The sequence below is a fragment of the Cotesia glomerata genome, linkage group LG8 (assembly GCF_020080835.1).
Source record: "Cotesia glomerata isolate CgM1 linkage group LG8, MPM_Cglom_v2.3, whole genome shotgun sequence".
Lineage (NCBI taxonomy): Eukaryota > Metazoa > Arthropoda > Insecta > Hymenoptera > Braconidae > Cotesia > Cotesia glomerata.
The window spans coordinates 19,380,586-19,403,277 of record NC_058165.1 but is presented as its reverse complement, the minus strand read 5'-3'; the positions used below and the strand labels follow the sequence as shown (position 1 = coordinate 19,403,277).

At 24.8% G+C, this 22,692-nt stretch overlaps 2 protein-coding genes across 2 annotated transcripts; one reads left to right on the top strand and one right to left on the bottom strand.

Annotated features, from left to right (window-relative positions):
- Nucleotides 1-2,511: 2,511 nt before the first annotated feature.
- LOC123270629 (putative phosphatidate phosphatase) lies at nucleotides 2,512-12,633 on the bottom strand. Its single transcript, XM_044736765.1, has 7 exons — nucleotides 12,176-12,633; nucleotides 9,930-10,081; nucleotides 9,728-9,826; nucleotides 9,434-9,639; nucleotides 5,489-5,546; nucleotides 4,324-4,500; nucleotides 2,512-2,692 (listed from the first exon to the last, which is right to left on the bottom strand). The coding sequence occupies exons 1-7, from the start codon at nucleotides 12,237-12,239 to the stop codon at nucleotides 2,591-2,593; spliced, it is 858 nt and encodes a 285-aa protein (XP_044592700.1). The 5' UTR covers nucleotides 12,240-12,633; the 3' UTR covers nucleotides 2,512-2,590.
- A 4,554-nt stretch (nucleotides 12,634-17,187) lies between these two features.
- Nucleotides 17,188-18,949, top strand: LOC123270631. Its single transcript, XM_044736766.1, has 2 exons — nucleotides 17,188-17,542; nucleotides 18,304-18,949. Exons 1-2 carry the CDS (start codon nucleotides 17,368-17,370, stop codon nucleotides 18,447-18,449), a joined length of 321 nt encoding a protein of 106 aa, XP_044592701.1. The 5' UTR covers nucleotides 17,188-17,367; the 3' UTR covers nucleotides 18,450-18,949.
- The last annotated feature ends 3,743 nt before the right edge of the window (nucleotides 18,950-22,692 follow it).

Here is a 22,692-nt window from a genome sequence, read left to right as displayed (position 1 = left end):
TGTCGATACACTGATAGAAGGATTTATTTATATTTAATAACCTTTATTAATAGTTAATAAATGATTTTTTAACAACATAGGATTTAATAAATATATATTAACTGTTAAAAAATATTTATTAATTGTTAATAAATATTTTTAAGCTATTAATAAATGTACTTTCCTCTCAAATAAATATTTATTAAATGTTAAAAAAGTTTGGAAAATCCAAAAGTGCACGCCTCATAACGCTCAATCATTTTTTAAGAAAAAAATTAATTGTATAATTAATTAAAAAAAAATATTATAATTAAGTAATTTCTTACAGAGTATTTTTTATTTTTTTTTTAAATATCGGCGCCCTTTTTTTTTGTCATATGCACACGCAGTCTAAAAAAATCTAGCTTGATCAAGTGGCGCCAAAGTTTTCACGTGACAAATAAGAAAAGTTCGTTTGGCTTTGTACGGTTGTATCCTTGAATTTTAATAAAAATTCAATTAAAAAAAAAAATACATAAGCTAGGCCACTGATATGAAATACGGACCCAGTTCATCGAATTCTTAAACTAATAAAAAAGGTCCGGTCTTGAAATAACAATTTGTTCGGGAGTAATCGTTGGTACATCCAAAATGGGGTGACATCCGGACGTCCACGTAAAATTTTTTTCAAAACGTTTTTTTCCAAAATAGCAACATGAAATGATTTTAGAAAGTAAAAGATGGTTTAATTTAAGTGTTTTTCGGTGTACATCTACTTATATTATTGAATAAGTGTAATATGGTTGTGATAGAGGCATTTAAAGATCACAAAATTGCTTGATCTTGACGAGTCGAGTATAAAGCACAACCTCACGCGCTTCGCGCTATGAGGCGTGCAATATTTATTTCAATTTAATAAATTAAATAATTGTCTTCAAATAAATTTAATTATAAATAGTTAATAAATACTTTTATCAATGTAGATTTATTTAAAGAATTTAGAATAATTAATAATAAGTGACAAAAGATGATTACAAATTTTTAAAATTTTGAAATTCACTGGAGAAAAAAAAAGTTTAAAAGTCGGTGAATTATAGCTTAAATAGAATATAATTGTATAAATTTGAAGATTAATTTAACACGGTGAGAAATTTCTGTAGAAATTTACTATGCATACATAATAAGACTGAACCTTAATGACTCAATTCAAAATATTACCATAAAAATTTAAGAATATCATATTGTACCAATCAATATTTACTAGGGACCATAGTAAATTTCACCATGCAACTGTTACATAAACATATATAAAAAATTTTCGTAAACTGACAGAACAAAAACTGTTAGTGTGCTTAAAACTTTTCATTATAGTTCCATAGTAAAATTTCTGTTGCTCAGTCGACAATAAAAATTTATAAAAAAGTTTCACATTTAGTCACGTGTACTCGGTTTAAATTTAAAATTGTGACTATGAAATTTTCAAATGTCCCATAGTAAACGTATGCGCGTCAGTCGCGACGCGCGCTCTGTCATTTTTCGTCCTGCTTTGTTTTGTCAACATAAGTCTACAGACGCTATCAGTAGTGGATAACGGTGTTATGAAAATTGCAATAAACATTAAGTTTTAAATAAATATTAGTTTATAAATCCATCAACACATGAATAGTTAATGAAAATTTGTAAGATTCATAAATAATAAAATATTTAATAATTTACCGTGAAAAATTAAAATGAAAACAAACATTTGATGGTTAACCTGCAACCGACACTTCTAATAATAATAAAAATAATTTAAAAGTTATATATTGTGTTTATAATTATTCATAATAAAATTAACTGCCAAAATAAATCCTACGTTCATTGTTAAAAATGAAAAAAAAAATAAAAAACTATATTTTAAAAAATATTTTTAAAATTATTGCAAACAAAAATCTTGTTTGGTTTGATATTTTTGATTGCTAAAAACATTTTTACTCTAAAATTTTTTATTTTTACAAACGTTTTCTTATTTTTTTTGCTATAGTACATTCGGAAATTTAAATTATTGCATATTTCATTTTACTATGGTACATTTCAATTTCTACCATTTACTATGTCTGATTTCATTTGTTTCGGAAATTACTATGGGCCATTGTAAAATTTTATTCTGAGTCAATAAGGTTCACTAGTAATATGCACCATTGTAATATCTAAAATCCATGCAGAATAAAAAATAATGAAAATTTCTCACCGTGAATGTATTGCATACAAAATATTTATGATCATTTTTTTTCTCGGGAAATTTTTAAATTTTGGTCATTTTTGTAATTTTGATTAATAAATTATTGAAATTTTGAAATAATTGTTGATAATGTTTTATAAATAAATAAGTACCTAGTAGGCTTATCGTTAGAGTAATAGTGGGGGTTTATAAGTTCAAATTAATTTTTAATTGATTGAAAATTTGTTAGATCATTAAATACGCTTATTATTAAAACAAAATTTACGTTAATTATTAAAAATAAATTTTGAAAAATTGGACAGGAAAAATTAATAAATTTTAAATTTATAAAATTTTTATTTTAAATAATTTAATTTATTTATAATTATATGTACAAAAAAATATTATATACAATGTAACAATGTCATATAATTAACTAGCGACATGAATGTCAATTTTTGTGGTCTTGTCATTTCGGTTATTTTTGATTTCGTATCCTTGAAATTCGTGGAATAAGTCAGCGATTAAAAATACCTATAATGACAAAAATAAACATCAAAATAATAATGATAATGATAATAATGAAAAATAATAATTAGTGTTAAAAATTTCCAACAGGTGGCGCATGATCGCTGGATTTTCTCGCTACCAAAAAATTAAATTTAAAGTATTTAATTATAAAATAAAAATTTTTTTTATATTGTGAAAGAACTTATATCTGTTAAAATAATTAACAGACATAATGTTAATAATTATTATTATTATTAAATTAACTTAGCTCTTATTAAATGCATCAAGATTAGGGTGGCGCAAAAAAAACGACTATTTTTTTTTTTGAGTCTCAAGTGAAAAAATGTTAGTTTTTGATGTTTTAAGAGCTCTCTCCAGAGGACAGCTTAAAAAAAATTTTTTAAGATGTCGCTCCAAATTTTTTAAAATTTCAAAAATCGTCAAAAATCGAATTTTTTTTTTTTAATTTTTTTTCTCGTTACGGGATAATTTTATAGACTAAAAAAAAACAAGTTTCAGAAAATTTCAGTTCAAAATTTGAATTTTGAAAAGTCGCTCATAATTTTTTTCAATTTATTAGTGCATTAGTTTAGATTTTTTCGAGCGACCTTTTACTATTCAAATTAAAATTCCATGCATTTTTTTTTTTTTATTTAGTACAATAATCGATAAAAATACATCACGAGATGAACTAAAAATCAATCACAACATAGAAAATATAATTTTTTTTTAATTTAATAATTTTATTTAATCAACTGCCAGGCGTGGGTTCGAATCCCGAGCTGGTCTTAGAAACCAGCTTGGTTGAAATTTGACCTTGCCGCGTAGGTTAAGATTTTTTCAAACCAAAAAGACCCCAACGTACCACTCCCGACACTTAAAGTCGGCGATATGACTAATTAAAGAAAAAAAAAAAAAAAATTATGAGCGACCTTTCAAAATTTAAATTTTAAACTGAAACTTTCAGAAACTTATTTTTTTTTGGTCTAGAAAATTATACCGTAACGAGAAAAAAAATTAAAAAAAAAAAAAATTCGATTTTTGACGATTTTTGAAATTTTAAAAAATTTGGAGTGACCTCTTAAAAATTTTTTTTTAAGCTGTCCTTTGGTGAGGGCTCTTAAAACATCAAATACTAACATTTTTTCACTCGAGACTCAAAAAATAAAAATAGTCGGCTTTTTTATGCCACGCTAATCTAGATATTATGCATTGAGTTGATAATTAATAATTGATCTTAATTAAATAATCTCGCGATTTTTTTAAAAAATTACAAGGATACAATTATATAATGCGTACTTAGATCAATTATAATTATAATTTATAATTGTATTACAATAATAATAATTATTATTATTATTATTATAAATATTTATTATTAATTATATAATAATTAATAATAAATAATTAACAAAAAATCTTAAATAAAATGAATTTTTTTGAGTATTGATAAATTTTACTTTTTATAGAATTAATTGTAAGTAATTTTAAATAATTTTTCATTAATAATAATGATAAAAATAAAAATAATAATAATAGTAATGAATTGACTAAGTGTTAATAAATTAGCATCAAAAACACTTCTACTAAGTGATTTGTGATACGGTATAATGATTCATGATGATATGATGATTAATGATAGCAATTACACTCACAGTAATTAACGCATTGACTAGTCCAATCATCATTCCAACGGTAACATCACTCCAGTGGTGAAAATAGTCAGAGATCCTTGTCATCGAAACAAACCAAATTACCGACACAATAATGAATTGGAGAAAATACTTCAGCATTTTCAAATTTCTGGATGTTATTCTCAATTGTAGGTAACACTAGAAGAAGAATTATTATAATTATTATTTGCTTTTATCTTGATGATCATAATCATTATATATTAGAGTGGCCCAAAAAAACCGACTTTTTTTTTTTTGAGTCCCGAGTGAAAAAATGTTAGTTTTTGATGTTTTAAGAGCCCTCTCCAAAAGACAGTTCAAAAAAAAATTTTTAAGAGGTCACTCCAAATTTTTTAAAATTTCAAAAATCGTCAAAAATTGAACTTTTTTTTTTTAATTTTTTTTCTCGTTACGGTATAATTTTATAAACTAAAAAAAAATAATTTTCTGAAAATTTCAGTTCAAAATTAAAATTTTAAAAGGTTGCTCATAATTTTTTTCAATTTATTAGTGCATTAGTTTAGATTTTTTCGAGCGACCTTTTACTATTCAAATTAAAATTCCATGCATTTTTTTTTTTTTATTTAGTACAATAATCGATAAAAATACATCACGAGATGAACTAAAAATCAATCACAACATAGAAAATATAATTTTTTTTTAATTTAATAATTTTATTTAATCAACCAGCCAGGCGTGGGTTCGAATCCCGAGCTGGTCTTAGAAACCAGCTTGGTTGAGATTTGACCTTGCCGCGTAGGTTAAAATTTTTACAAACCAAAAAGACCCCAACGTACCACTCCCAACACTTAAAGTCAGCGATATGACTAATTAAAGAAAAAAAAAAAAAAATTATGAGCGACCTTTCAAAATTTAAATTTTGAACTGAAACTTTCAGAAACTTATTTTTTTTTGGTCTAGAAAATTATACCGTAGCGAGAAAAAAAATTTTTAAAAAAAATTCGATTTTTGACGATTTTTGAAATTTTAAAAAATTTAGAGTGACCTCTTAAAAATTTTTTTTTAAGTTGTCCTTTGGCGAGGCCTCTTAAAACATCAAAAACTAACATTTTTTCACTCGAGACTAAGAAAAAGAAAATAGTCGGTTTTTTTGGGCCACCCTATTATATATACAAATTTTATTTACAATAAAGTAAACGCCGCAATAAGTGACGACCGATGAATGACTCGACGGAAATGATAATCTGAAAAAAAAAAATAAATGATATTAATAAATTTAAAAGTAAACAATACGGAAAAATTATGTGACTGAAACTTATATTGTGACTGGTGGGACAAGTACAAAATGTCTACATCAAGTTGTTTATTAAAAAGACTTTTATATTATTTCAACCTTAGAAACATTATTATTTTTAGGGGTGATTCTCTGTAAGGACGTCTTAAATCTATACAAAATTGTCCGACCAAATTATTTTTGATTTTATTAGAAAAAAAATTAACAAGAGCTAAAAAACTATCGGCTTAATCATAATAAATAAACAGCCGATTTAATTTTTGCTTTTCCGATATTTGTGTATCTTTTGCCAAATAACATCACAGGGGACTGTTTGCCAGGGGACTGTTTTTTTTTTATCAAATTGAGAAAAATCAAGCAAACTATTTCAATGCATTCAACTTTTCAAGTTCTCAATGGATGTTTACATTAATTAGAATAATATTAAGACTTATGGATCCAATTTTATAAATAAATTATAAATAAAAATACACTGTAAAAAAAAACCGGTGTAAGTCCATGCGGTGTACGGTGTTAAAAATTCCGGTGTTAAATTCAACACCGAAATCGGTGTAGCAGTAACACCGGTCGCGGTGTAACTATTTTTTTTCGGTGTTAAATCGGTGTTATAAATTTTCCGGTTTTGATAATATTTTAACTAACACAATTTTTATAATTAAACTTTTTATGTTTAATAATTGAAAATAAATAATCAAAAAAAGTTAATATTGAATTTAGAAAGTTTAAAATAATAAAATATAAAGTAGATAAAAGTTTTGATTAAAATAAATACACTGTAAAAAATTTCGATGTAAAAATGGACCCAGAGCATTTTAAACGGCCGTGTAGTGTGAAATACTGGTGTGAAATTCTCTCGGAGTAAATTTTCGATCCGTGTTACTTTAACACCATTATTAAAGGACAATTTTGGGACATCATACAGATAATCGGAAACTCTAAAATAGTGGATTTTAGTAATTATTTCATAACTTTTAAGTATTTTTTTTAAGATTTTCGGAATACTTCTAAGATAATTTTAGAATCAATGCAATTTATTTGAAGCAATTTAGTTGAAATTTTGTCCTTAAATCTTATGTGGACCCTTTTTTGAATAATCTTAAAACATTTTTTTAACTATTTGAGAACAAATTTTGAATACATTTGAGACATTTTTTGGATATTTTTGAGTCAATTTTGGAACATTTTTTGGACAGATTTAGAGTGTTTTTACAACAAATTTGAAACATTTTTAGAACAATTTTACGACAATTTTGAACGTTTTTTAAATGATTTTTATATAGATAATTTATTTTTGCCCAGCTGTAGATTCGTCATGTTTAAAACATCCACTAGAATTCAAATTTGCGCGCGCAAGCGCGCGCCTCATATTTATGGTCATGATATATTTATGTGTAGTTTATGTATATTATATTATACTAGTATACGTTGCGCGCGCAAGCCACCGTAAAACAGTATGGAATTATCTATATTTTCATACTTATGATATATTTAACCAATCACGTTACGAATAGTTTATCTAATTGTGTATATTTTCATATTTTTCATCTAAATTATAAAGTGGATTATATTATATTATATTCACTTTCAACCAATCAGAATGAGAATAAATATTTTCAACCAATCACATCACGAATAAATTGGTTTCACATACATTTCATCTCAATTTTATTATGGGACTAGAATTCAAATTTGCGCGCGCAAGCACGCCTGACTGTAACATTTGCATATATTTTCAAGCTTATGATATATTCGACCAGTCACGTTACGAATAGTTTGATGCCACATACATTTCATCTCAATTTTATTATGGGATTATATTATGAGATACAACATGGTTACGATAAAAATAATTATTATATTGTTCCTAAACATTTAATATTGTAAATACTATTTAACTTGTTGTATAACATTTATTAAATCGATTTCTGCGTAATTTTATTAATTGAAAATTCTTAAATAAATGTTACTTGTCTCATTTTGAGAAATATTGAATATTAATTGTGTTTTATGGATCATGTAATATTCATACTCCGATACGGTGTAAATTTATTCTACTGTTACACCGGTATTACACCGGTTTAACACCGGATTTTTAACACCGCAAAAGAGCACCGTTACACCGGTGTTAATACACAGGTGTTACATAGCGGTGTTAAAATGAGTCCATTTTAACACCGCTTTTTTTTACAGTGTACGAATTCATAGTAAAAAAACCAAAATTTATTTCATTTTAATTTTCAATGCTCCAAATAGAAATGTTTTTTTTACTTTCGTAACAAATTTTTTTTAGTAACAAAATAACAATTTTTCCAATAAAAAAATGCCTGGGACAGCGAAAAACATCCTTACAGAGAATCACCCTTATATATTTAACTATAAATTATTTAGGATAATTAAAAAAAACTAATTAAAAAAACACAAATAAAGGATTTAGCATGCTGACAACACGATCTTGATAAACTTAAGTGTTAATTAATAACGAACATAAAACAAATTTGTTCTTAAAACTATAATAATAAATATGTCAGTTAATAACAAAGATAAAATGAATTTGTTGTTAAAACTAATAAAACAATATTTGACCCAAAAACACGGTGAGAAATTTCTGTAGAAATTTACTATGCATACATAATAAGACTGAACCTTAATGACTCAATTCAAAATATTACCATAAAAATTTAAGAATATCATATTGTACCAATCAATATTTACTAGGGACCATAGTAAATTTCACCATGCAACTGTTACATAAACATATATAAAAAATTTTCGTAAACTGACAGAACAAAAACTGTTAGTGTGCTTAAAACTTTTCATTATAGTTCCATAGTAAAATTTCTGTTGCTCAGTCGACAATAAAAATTTTAAAAAAAGTTTCACATTTAGTCACGTGTACTCGGTTTAAATTTAAAATTGTGACTATGAAATTTTCAAATGTCCCATAGTAAACGTATGCGCGTCAGTCGCGACGCGCGCTCTTTCATTTTTTCGTCCTGCTTTGTTTTGTCAACATAAGTCTACAGACGCTATCAGTAGTGGTTAACGGTGTTATGAAAATTGCAATAAACATTAAGTTTTAAATAAATATTAGTTTATAAATCCATCAACACATGAATAGTTAATGGAAATTTGTAAGATTCATAAATAATAAAATATTTAATAATTTACCGTGAAAAATTAAAATGAAAACAAACATTTGATGGTTAACCTGCAACCGACACTTCTAATAATAATAAAAACTAATTTAAAAGTTATATACTGTGTTTATAATTATTCATAATAAAATTAACTGCCAAAATAAATCCTACGTTCATTGTTAAAATGAAAAAAAAAATAAAAAAAAACTATATTTTAAAAATTATTGCAAACAAAAAAAATCTTGTTTGGTTTGATATTTTTTTTGATTGCTAAAAACATTTTTTACTCTAAAATTTTTTATTTTTTACAAACGTTTTCTTATTTTTTTTGCTATAGTACATTCGGAAATTTAAATTATTGCATATTTCATTTTACTATGGTACATTTAAATTTCTACCATTTACTATGTCTGATTTCATTTGTTTCGGAAATTACTATGGGCCATTGTAAAATTTTATTCTGAGTCAATAAGGTTCACTAGTAATATGCACCATTGTAATATCTAAAATCCATGCAGAATAAAAAATAATAGAAATTTCTCATCGTGTACAAGTTAGTACGGTTGAAAAGTTACTAGGAGAGAAAAATCGATTTTCTTATTGATTAAAAAAAAAATTTTCTTTACAAATTAGTAAAATATAAACTTTTAATAATAAATTATGACTAAATTAGAATAAATTAAAGAAATTTTTATAATACCTGGCATTCTTAAAATCATTTTCAGTAAAATTAGACGTACAGGCGAACTCTCCTGGACCAAAATACCGATTAAGATTGGTCGCCAGGTTGCAGTCGATATTTGGAACACAAACGTCCCAAAAATGGGGCCTCAGTCTCCCGATGGTTAATTTAATAACATCTCCGATCAGCACTGTGGTTATTGCGCCGATCAAATAAGTCCCAGCCTTAAATTAAATAATTTTAATGAAATAAATATTAATCATTTTTTTATTGAAGATGATGAATCTTACTCTTGTACATACTCATAATTACCTTGTGGTAAATTAATGTAATCCAATTTGGCACTTTGAAGGTGAGTAATTGCTGAGATGACCGCGTTTTTCGGGCGTGAAAAATTTCCCCGATAATAATCTTTTTCAATTAAGCGTAATTATGATTATTAATTTTTTTTTTAGTGACAAGAAATTAATTTTTATTGAGATTAATTAGTTTATTTTTTTTCTTTTATACCTACCAAAGATAAAATAATTAGAGCAATAATTCCGAGTGTTAAAATTGATATTATTTCTTTTTTGATACGTGGGTACATTATTGTTTGGTCATTGCAGAAAAATCCTCTGTTATGCGGATCAATGTAAAAATTCGTCAGTATTAATAAGGCAGCCACTGAAAAAATAAAAAAAATTTTGCTTTATTAAATAATGAATTTTGTTAAATTTCTCTGTACTGTCTTAAATATTGACATTTTTTAAGATATAAGCTCATCACGATGTTACATTCATTAAGAGCTTTCATTTGAGTACCAACATGCATTTTTGATATATTTTTCATATATACATATATATAATATATATTTTAAAGATATAAGCTCATTCCGATGTTACACTTATCAAGAGCTTTCATTTGAGTACCCACATGCATTTTTGATATATTTTTCATATATACATATATGTAATATATATAAATATATGAAAAATTGATGTGGGTACTCAAATGAAAGGTCTTAATGAGTGTAATTTCGAAGTGAGCTTATATCTTTAAAAATGTTAAATTATATCGGTAAAAATGTTAAAATTCGAAATTTTGATTTTTTTATGATTAAAAAAAAATCAAAATTCTTTTTACTAAATTAAAAATTTTCTTTAAAAACTTTAATAAATTTTTTTTGTGATTATTCTTAAAAAAAATGATTAAAATAATAAATTTTAATTACTATTTTTTAATATTAATACTAAAAGATAAATTATAAAATGCATTTTTGATATATTTTTCATATATACATATATATAATATATATTTTAAAGATATAAGCTCATTCCGATGTTACACTCATGAAAAGCTTTCATTTGAGTACCCACATGCATTTTTGATATATTTTTCATATATACATATATGTAATATATATAAATATATGAAAAATTGATGTGGGTACTCAAATGAAAGGTCTTAATGAGTGTAATTTCGAAGTGAGCTTATATCTTTAAAAATGTTAAATTATATCGGTAAAAATGTTAAAATTCGAAATTTTGATTTTTTTATGATTAAAAAAAAATCAAAATTCTTTTTACTAAATTTAAAATTTTCTTTAAAAACTTTAATAAATTTTTTTTGTGATTATTCTTAAAAAAAATGATTTAAATATTAAATTTCAATTACTATTTTTTTAAAATTAATACTAAAAGATAAATTATAAAATGCATTTTTGATATATTTTTCATATATACATGTATATAATATATATTTTTAAGATATAAGCTCATTCCGATGTTACACTCATCAAAAGCTTTCATTTGAGTACCCACATGCATTTTTGATATATTTTTCATATATACATATATGTAATATATATAAATATATGAAAAATTGATGTGGGTACTCAAATGAAAGGTCTCGATGAGTGTAACATCGGGATGAGCTTATATCTTTAAAAATGTCAAATTATATCGGTAAAAATGTTAAAATTCGAAATTTTGATTTTTTTATGATTAAAAAAAAATCAAAATTCTTTTTACTAAATTTAAAATTTTCTTTAAAAACTTTAATAAATTTTTTTTGTGATTATTCTTAGAAAAATTGATTAAAATAATAAATTTTAATTACTATTTTTTAATATTAATACTAAAAGATAAATTATAAAATGCATTTTTGATATATTTTTCATATATACATGTATATAATATATATTTTAAAGATATAAGCTCATTCCGATGTTACACTTATCAAGAGCTTTCATTTGAGTACCCACATGCATTTTTGATATATTTTTCATATATACATATATATCTAATATATATAAATATATAAAATATATGAAAAATTGATGTGGGTACTCAAATGAAAGGTCTTAATGAATGTAATGTCAAGATGAGCTTACATCTTCAAAAATGTCAATACTTTACGAGACACAAGCTCATATCTTATTTATGTATTTAGAGAATTAATTTTGTAAAAAAATTAAAAATTTTTTTTTTCAATTTATCAACTTTAATTTTTTTAATTTTATTAATTTTATTTTAGTAAAAAATTTGTAAAATTTTTTATCAAAACAATTTTTTACAAAAATTCAAATGTGTCAATTAAAAAAATAATTCTTGTGAAGTATTTAATTAAATAAAAATTAATTGATTTTATATTTACAAAAAATAAATTTTTTATTCAAATAATTAAAATAAATTTTACAAAAATTTTTGGATTTAAAAATTGCAAAAATTTTTAATAAAAAATTTGTTTATTTTTTATAAAAAAAATTTATGTACTTACAAATAATGAGGCACAAAATTTCAACCAAAATTTTCACGAATTTTGACTTTTGCAGTCCCATCATTTTTATTAATTACACTGTAATCTGCACTAATTAGGTTATGAGTGATTAAATTGAATTTTTAATCAGTCAAACGAAGAATAAAGTCTGATTGTAAAATACCACGTGTGGTCTTGGCACACTGAGTTGAGTTGACAGCTATACAAACACTAGATCTCTGTTGAGGCTGCTGATTAATTTAAGACTTAATGATGACACATTACATGCGTAGTGCGAGATACGAGTCATCACATGTGAGTCGTGTGTGGAGGTAAGCGGTTATCTGTCTTCTATGAGCTACGAAGATGTGAACACACATATGACCGTAGAAGTTATCGTAATTGTTCACCGAAATAGACCTCGGGAAGGCTTTCAATTTTTATAGACCTGTTTTTAGGGAAATGACTCACTTTTATAACTTCTAAATCTGGAAAAAACTGTTGTTCATTAAGAAAAACATGTGTGGAATGGAAGATACTGAAATGGTTGTATAAGAAATATATTAGTCCTTTCGCCGCTATTTTTATGTCTGTATGCAAAATCAGGTCGATAAGATTTTCCAACGAGTATTTATGTAATTTGATGCGAGGAAACCGATTTTGATAATTAAAAAGTTCTACACTGTAAAAAATTTGCGGAGTGAATGAAGAGTGAATGATTTTTAATTGATTCACTCCCGCTGGGAGTGATATTTACTCCGAGAAGGAGTTAATTTTTATTGATTATAAAATTCACTCCGCATTCATTCCCAAAATAAATGAATTTAGAAATAACTAAATTTTTGTTAAGAAAATATTTTTATAAATCCTTTTTATATTTAATTATTGAAAATTTAATTTATTAATTTTAATAACATTTTATTTTTTTTTATAAATTAATTATAATTAAAAATTGTCAAAAAAAATATGTAGATATATATATATATACACGGTGAGAAATTTCTGTAGAAATTTACTATGCATACATAATAAGACTGAACCTTAATGACTCAATTCAAAATATTACCATAAAAATTTAAGAATATCATATTGTACCAATCAATATTTACTAGGGACCATAGTGAATTTCACCATGCAACTGTTACATAAACATTAGGGTGCTTTTTTTTTTGCGACTATTTTTTTTTTTTCGTTTCCATCCCGAAATTTTGTTGGAAATACACCCAAAAAAATTCCCTGAAAGTTTGAGCCCTTAATATTAATATTAAGTACTCCTACACAGCGTGTGAAGATTTCCCATTTGAAATATACGAGAACTTTCATTTTTTTTTTTTAAATTTCTATAGCTCAGTGGCATTTCATAGCATCACTTTGACCATGGACGGGTTTTTTTCAGAATTGAATGCTCTACAAAAGTGTCCATTGTCGCGAAGTCGTAACTCATACTGGCGGGGTAGTACGGACCACCAAACCGAATTTTTTATAGAATTCTTGTTTTTTCACTCATTATCTCATAAACAACAAGACATACAGAAAAATGTTAATGATAATTTTGTAGGCAATTCAATTCTCTACAAAAAAGGTCCTGAGAACCAAATAACTAAGATCGATATTTTCTGAGATATTAGTCATTGAAGTTTACGTAGCATTGAATTTCCACAAAATGTTGAATCAAATCTTAAAAAATATTGATTTTTTTATTCGTATCATAATTATAATTAGTAATTACTTATTGATTAAGTTTCAAATTCAACGAAAAAAATTTTTAATTGTATTTTTCTGAAGTTTTTTTATTTTTAAATAAATTTCTCATTTAAATCACACCATAATATTTGAATTTATCATTTAATAATTCAATTTTAATGAAATTCTAGATAAAAATATATTGTGTATGATCATTACGAATAATATAGGATGTTTCTTTGTTGCTGTGTATTGTGATACTGATTAATTGCGGTTTATTTTTCTTGCTCTGGTAGTACTACTGAGCTTTCACTTGACCTTGAATGCGTTCAACAAATTTCCCCTTTAATTGCAGCGCTTTCTTTGTTTTCGCGTACTAATCCCGCGAGAGTAAGAACAAATCTTAGTGGGCATTGATCAGTGTGACGCCGTTGTATGTATACTTTGTTAAATTTGAGGTTAGGTCGACTTTAACCATCATTAAAATGAGTGAAAAAATTGGTAATAAAACTTGGAATTATTTAATTGGATTTGAAAGAAGCCAAATAAATAATAATAAGCTGCCTTCGTATCGTGACTTACTAAATTTTTTTTTGTATAAACATCAGTCTTTAAAATTAACTATTCGAAATAGTGCTACTAGTGTTATTAACGATACTAATACTATTCGGGCTACCCAGTAAACACGTTTACGTCAATGTGACGTCAAAATGACATTGGGCTATGTCAGGATTTACGTAAGATACAAGTCACGAATGAGTCATATATGACTCATTATTTCACACTTCTTGACGTAAGATTCTGACGTAAAAATATGACGTAGTCATGACGTCAGTATTATGTCTCAATGACATTTATGACGTCAATATGACATACCTGTGATGTCTATATCATGATAATGATGTCATTATGACGTAAAAGTGATGTAAGTGATGTAAGAATTGTACCTCAGAAAAAATATTTAAAAAAAAATTTCTCAAAAATAAAAAGATGGCAATTTTGAAATTAATTATAGTGTTGTGGACTTATTACAAAGTTTGAAACACTAGTTATATGTTGATACTTGATGAAAAAATCCTGAAATATGCTGGGCTCGAACTTGGGTCCTCACGTATCGAAGTCTGGAACGCTGCTCACTTGTCCAAGTAACGGTTCATGTTACGAAGTAAATAACTTATGTGATAAGCCTTACATGACGAAAAATGCTTATTTCATAATTTTTTCTGAGATTAAATGTATTTTAAGAGCTGGAATTGTATAAAATTCAAGTCTAATAATTTATACAATTTTATAAAATTTCATTAAACTCATGAAATTTTATAAAGTTCTATAAAACTTTGTAAAAACTCTTATAAAAGGCTCTCTAGTGAAACTTGTGGTAATGAATAGGCAATTTATAAATTTTCATAAGAATTGATTGAATCTTACACTTTCAAAAATTTTCGTCTAAAAGCGGACGCAGAGAACTTTAGACTCTCTGCGGACACAGAGAACTTTCACAGAGTGAAATTTTTTCAGAGTAAACGATGTATCCGTGTCATTTGAATATTTTTTAATACTTATTGATTTCTCAAGACTCGAATTTTTTTTTTTATTTAATTTTTTCCGAAAATTTAGTATTTTTCATTTGGATTTTTCTTCTTCAAAATTTCAATTTACAAAATTTAGATTTTTTTTTTTAATTTCAACTCTTTTAAGTATACCATTTTTTTAATCTATATTTCTTTTTAATTTCAATTTTTTTCGAAATTTGAATTTTTAATTTAACATACTAACAACATTATGAAACTTGATGTACACAGTAAAAAATTTTTAATTTTAATAAATATTAAATTTACACTTAAAAAGTTAAATATTTAACACAAAATTTTTAACACTAAAGTTTTTGACGCACGGACGCAAAATTTTTTACTGTGTAAAATACTATTAGTCTCGTCAATAACAATCATGGAACTGTTTGAATTATTTCAAATACAATGTTTCATAAGTAGCAGCACTAATGTCAGAAAATTATTTTTCAAGTAATAGTGCAATATTTAAATGACTGACATTTAATTTCTTGACGCGAAATCATAAGAAATTATATGTTTACTCGCTTGACGGTTTAAAAATTTAGAGTTCATGCCACATAAATTGAACTCGGTATTTTTGTTATCAGTTTCACACCAAATCATTTATACTGAATGAAGTCGAAAATATTTTTACAATGGATAAAAGTACCTAAATTCATGGAAAAAATATAAGTGAGAAACATATGCAACGAAAAAAAAGTATTTCTTGCACCAAGAAAATTTTGACGGAGGCTGAAGTTATATTGGAGCAAGAAGTGTTTTAGTGTCAAGATATTTTGACTTCATTCACGAAATTTTCAGTCATCTCTAATATATTCTTAGTCCAAAGAAATTTACCTTTGAGTCAAGATTTTTTTTCTGCAGTGTATGGAAACATACAATCAAAGATATAAAAAGTTTATATCCCACATGTATTTAATTTGTATGTTTTTTTCTTAAAAACGTAAATGAAAAATATTTTGTATGTTATTTGCTAATATGTTAGATATATTCATTAATATTATAAATTATAAATTTTTGTTATTAAGAGCGGACTTAAATTTGCAAGGTACCAGCTTAAATCAGCTGTTTACCTCTTTCTGATTCTTACTAAATTTTAAACCAATTTTCACTAATATTTAGCGATTAATTGTAAATTAGACATCTTATTGAAGAAGTTTTATATTTGATAAATTTTGATCAATCGATAATATTAAAAAAATACATCCCCAAATTTTATCAATATTATGGAAAATAATCGTTTGTCACTGATTTAGAAAATGACTTTCAAATTACGTCAGTATTATGTACAATTGTGACAAATTATTGATGTTAAATAATGACTCACAGATGGTATCGGTATTACGTAAGACCGTGACTTGTCACTGATGTAAACACATGATATTAATCTTACGTCAAGATTACGTACAACCGTGACTTGTCACTGATGTAAACGCATGATGTTAAACTTACGTCAAGATTACGTACAGCCGTGACTTGTCACTGATGTAAACGCATGATGTTAAACTTACGTCGTTATGACATACAATGATGGCATTAATGTTACGTAATATTGTAGTTTATATATTATGTCAGTTGTACGTAATATCTAACTCATTTCCGTTACATCATAGAGAAGTAATAAACTTACATCAGTATGATGTCAAAAATATATCATATATTTTTACATCATAATTGGATTACAAGACAGGTCAATTTTACGTCATATTTACGTAAAATATTGTGACATTCCTATGACTTATAAATGACGTCATATTGAAGTCATGTGTTCACTGGGATAGTTTCAAGATTCCAACTATACGTCCTCAGCACAGTCTTACGAAGTTGGAAAAATTTTATGCCGAATATATAAAAGTGAAGACACATCACAAGAGGGAAAAAAAATCGAAAGCACAAAAACAGAATGTTGAAAAGTTTAACCAAAAACTAGATAAATTGTTCGATATTTCGAATTCCACAATGGTTAAGAATTTGCCAAAAGAGCAGCAACAATTTCTGAATGAGTGTCAAAAGGGGAAAACCAATCTTCACTCGCCCGTTACTAATTTCTTGCCGGTGGAAACTTTTCAGAATAAATCTGACACTGAACAGGAGATAACAAATGAAGATAATGAGAATAATACAGACGAAATTGGTTACACAGTAAAAAATTTTTCGTCATTGTAAAGTGTAAAAATGTTTGTGTAGAATTTAACATGTTAGTGTGTAGAATTTAACATTTTAGTATGTTGATTCAACACAATAGAGTGTTGATTCAACACAAATTGTGTAAAAGAAGTCATCAACAAAAAATTTTGTGTTAAATTTGACGAAAAATTTTTTACTGTGTAGTTTTCTTCTCACATACAACTATAAATTATCAAGCTCAACAATCAATCATTTTTAATAATCGAAAACAATTTCTTATAATTTAGACTCATATTTTTTCTACTTACTTGTAAAATTTAATTCGCATTAAAATTCTAATTTTCTTAACCTCATTTTCTGAAAATTGAATTCTATATAATTTTTCAATATTTTAAAATTTGTTTCTAGATTCATAACTTTTTTTCTAATTATTAGTCTATCATTTTGGTAAAATTTCTATCAGGTAAATCTGAATAAGTGAGATAAATCAAAATTTATTCAATTTTGACAAAAATTTTGACTTGAATAAAAATTTGTTTTCGAGTTTTTGCAGTCGAAAATTCCCACGCTATTAAAAAATTAAAGTCTCTGTAACCAATAAATTTAAAACACATATATATCATTTTGTCTTATTTTTATTGGGGAAAATTGACGGAAACTCAATTCAAAGAATATCTTTGCTTCTGGATAACAGAAGCTGAATATAAAATTTGAAAAATATTTGAATCGATTGGGTTTATTTATTTAATTCTGAAAAAATTGTTTTAGGCATGAAATTATCGCAACATTCGATGCCAGCAAGTTTTTGTAGTCTATCATCAAATTCCAGTGGGTTGAAACGAACATATTCTGATTTTGAGGATGAACTCCCTGTACCTCCTAAAAGAAAAAAATCAATATTTTTTAAGATTTGATTCAACATTTTGTGGAAATTCAATGCTAGGTAAACTTCAATGATTAATATCTCAGAAAATATCGATCTTAGTGATTTGGTGCTGAGGACCTTTTTTGTAGAGAATTGAATTTCCTACAAAATTATCATTTACATTTTTTCTGTATGTCTTGTTGTTTATGAGATAATGAGTGAAAAAACAAGAATTCTATAAAAAATTCGGTTTGGCGGTCCGTACTACCCCGCCAGTATGTGTTACGACTTCGCGACAATGGACACTTTTGTAGAGCATTTAATTCTGAAAAAAACCCGTCCATGGTCAAAGCGATGCTATGAAATGCCACTGAGCTATAGAAATTTAAAAAAAAAAAATGAAAGTTCTCGTATAATTCAAATGGGAAATCTTCACACGCTGTGTAGGAGTACTTAATATTAATATTAAGGGCTCAAACTTTCAGGGAATTTTTTTGGGTGTATTTCCAACAAAATTTCGGGATGGAAGCGAAAAAATAGTCGCAAAAAAGCACCTAATATATATATATATATATATATATATATATATATATATATATTATATATATGTATATATGAAAAATATATCAAAAATGCATGTGGGTACTCAAATGAAAGCTCTTGATGAGTGTAACATCGGAATGAGCTTATATCGTTAAAAACATCATTAGTTAACAAAATACATTATCATTCGTTAATTATTAACATTTTCATTTCGAATTTCGAAGTTAACTTTTAAATATTTAATTTCATAAATTAATTATTTTGTTATATTATTTTGGAGTTCCATTGTTTAATATTTGTTTATTTTAAATTGTTCATTTATCAAGTTCTATTTGTTTATTTGTTTCATTGTTTAAATTTTTGTCGCTTAATTTTATTTTCATCTAACATAATTAGTACTTAATTTTATTGTTACAGTAGAACCTCGTTAAGTCGAACCTCGATAAGTCGAAAACCTCCGCAACTCGAAGAAATGTTTAATTACCTTCCCCTCAAGCCGTAAAACCTCCGTTGCTCGAAATTTTTATCCTCTATAAATCGAAATAATTAGTGAGTCCCTACAAACTATTTTTGTACACTTTTACCCTCCATAACTCGAATACATACACTTGGACCTCTTTATCTCGAATTTAAAATTAATATCGTATGTAAGTATCTTATCAGGATGATTAGTTTTACGAAATGGTAATGGAATTTCTAGATGACGTCAGGTTTTCTGTTGACGAATGTAAAATTATCATACTGTTAGACATAGTTAGAATTCATTACAATATAGATTAATTTTGACAGCCCCCGGTCAACTACGAGTGCTCGAAGCAGTGATGATTAGTCAAAAAAAGCTAAAGATAAAGAATAACTTTATTTAGAGCAAAAAAATTAGGACAACAGTTGACCCTTAAGGCGGATGGCAGGGATGCTGCAACTTCCCGCTCAAAACTCCGAGCTCAAAACTCTAATAGCAGTTTAATAAAACGCAACTTTTTCAATTTTCAAACCACAATAATTTGAATGAATTTAATTTTTTATCTCTATACGTTTTATTTCATTATCAAAAAAAAAAAATATATTTCTATTTCGGATCCAGATAAAAATACTCAAAAATCCCTTAATGTAATCGGGCCCAATTAAATGTGGGAATTTTTCGAGTCGCATACGACTATAGTTAGATGAGAAAACTATTTTTTTACTTGCTCGGGTCATAAAATTATTATTTACTATTCGACCCAGATAAGCCGATAAATATTTTTAAAATAATTTTTATTTAAAAAAAAAATAGTATCTAGAATTCTAAAAAAGAAAAACTTAATAATAAAATAAATATATGTAATTAGTTGTAAAAACATAAAATTATGGATAAATAATTAAATTCTATTTGCTATAAAATAAAAATGTCGAATGTTGAGTCCGACATAACAGTTTTTTTCACAAAAATTTAAGAATTTTTCCATACAAAGTTTACATTATTTTTCCATGTAAATTTTACTTTTTTCCACGTGCTAAATAATAATTTTTTTCAAATATTAAATTTACATATTTTCTAGATCACAACTCACATTTTTTTTGTGTAAATTTACATATTTTCCACTTGCTAAATTTGAATTTTTCCTCAAAAATTTACATTTTTAGAAAAATTTAAGATTTTGTCCACACATTAAGTTTACATTTTTTGCAATGGAAAATTTTCATTTTTTTCATGTAAATTTGAGTTTTGCCACGTGCTAAATTTACATTTGTTCTTCAGAAATTTGCATGTCATTGTTCATAAAAATTTAAGAATTTTTCCACACATTAAGTTTCCATTACTTTCCTTGTAAATTTAAGATTTTATTTACGCACTAAATTTACGATTTTTCCATGTAAATTTTACTTTTTTTCGGTTGCTAAATAATAATTTTGTTACATATTGAATATTAATATTTTCTAGATCTCAATTTACATTTTTTCCATGTAAATTTAAATATTTTCCACAAGCGAAATTTACATTTTTCCTAAAAAATTTACACTTTCATAAAAATTAAAAATTTTTTCCACACATTAAGGTTACATTTTTTGCAATAAATAATTTACATTTTTTTCCCATGTAATATCTACTTTTTTCCGCGTGCTAAATTTACATTTTTAAAGATATTAAATTCACTTATTTTCTAGATCTCAATTTACATTTTTTTGTGTAAATTTACATATTTTCCATGTGCTAAATTTACATTTTTTCTTGAAAATTTACATTGTTTTCTTAAAAATTCAAGATTTTTTCCACACATCAAATTTACATTTTTATCCTTGTAAATTTAAATAAGACTTTATTATATCCTTGTAAATTTTACTTTTTTCACGTGCTCAATTTACATTTTTAAAAATATTAAATTTAATTATTTTCTAGATCTCAATTTACATTTTTTTTGTGTAAATTCAAATATTTTCCGCCTGCTAAATTTACATTTTTCCTTAAAAAATTTACATTATTTTTCATAAAAATTTAAGATTTTTTCCACACATTAAATTTAATTATTTTCATTGGAAATTTAAGACTTTATTTACGCACTAAATTTACATTTTTTCCATGTAAATTTTACTTTTTTCCACGATCTAAATTAAAATTTTTTAAATATTAAATTTACTTATTTTCTAAAGCTCAATTTACAGTTTTTCCGTGTAAATTTAAATATTTTCCGCCTGCTAAATTTACATTTTTCCTTAAAAATTTACATTATTTTTCTTGTAAGTTTAAGATTTTATCAACCTGCAAAATTTTCATTTTTTCTTGTAAATTACACAATTTCCTATAAGCAAAATTTACATTTCTTACATTGAAAAATTATATTTTATTTTTTCATGTAAATTTAGCATTTTTTCTCCGTGCTAAATAAAAATTTACTTCAAATATTAAATTTACAAATTTTCTAGTGCCAAATTTACATTTTTTCCATGTAAACTTGAAATTTTTTCTTATACAAAAATTACATAATATTTAAATAAAAAATTTACAATTTTTTAAATAAAAAATTTACAATTTTTAAAAAATAAAAAATTTACAATTTTTAAAAAATAAAAAATTTACAATTTTTTACATGAAAAATTGACAATTTTTAAAAAATAAAAAATTTACAATTTTTTAAATAAAAAATTTACAATTTTTAAAAAATAAAAATTGACAATTTTTAAAAATAAAAATTGACAATTTTAAAAATAAAAAATTGACAATTTTAAAAATAAAAATTTACAATTTTTAAAAAATAAAAAATTTACAATTTTTAAAAAATAAAAAATTTACAATTTTTCACATGAAAAATTGTCAATTTTTAAAAAATAAAAAATTTACAATTTTTAAAAAATAAAAAATTTACAATTTTTAAAAAATAAAAAATTTACAATTTTTTAAATAAAAAATTTACAATTTTTTAAATAAAAAATTTACAATTTTTAAAAAATAAAAAATTTACAATTTTTAAAAAATAAAAAATTTACAATTTTTTAAATAAAAAAATTTACAATTTTTTACATGAAAAATTGACAATTTTTAAAAAATAAAAAATTTACAATTTTGTAAAAATAAAAAATTTACAATTTTTTGAATATAAAAATTTCGATTCTAAAAAAATAAATTAAAGAAATTTTTTTGTAATTTTTCCAATACTTTTTTTCCTAAAATATTCCTCAGAAAAATCTTATAATTATTCTTAATTAATTTAAAAATATTTTCACACTTTAGTAATTTCCAAATCAATAAAAAAATCATTTATAAAAATTTT

Coding starts and splice junctions, on each gene's coding strand:
- LOC123270629 (XM_044736765.1), bottom strand. CDS start 12,239: ATGATGGGACTGCAAAAGTCAAAATTCGTGAAAATTTTGGTTGAAATT. Junction 5,547..9,433: donor AATGATTTTAAGAATGCCAG/GTATTATAAAAA, acceptor TTTTTTTTTCAG/ATTATCATTTCCGTCGAGTC. Junction 4,501..5,488: donor ATTGCGGCGTTTACTTTATT/GTAAATAAAATT, acceptor TTCTTCTTCTAG/TGTTACCTACAATTGAGAAT.
- LOC123270631 (XM_044736766.1), top strand. CDS start 17,368: ATGGTTAAGAATTTGCCAAAAGAGCAGCAACAATTTCTGAATGAGTGT. Junction 17,543..18,303: donor GAATAATACAGACGAAATTG/GTTACACAGTAA, acceptor AAATTGTTTTAG/GCATGAAATTATCGCAACAT.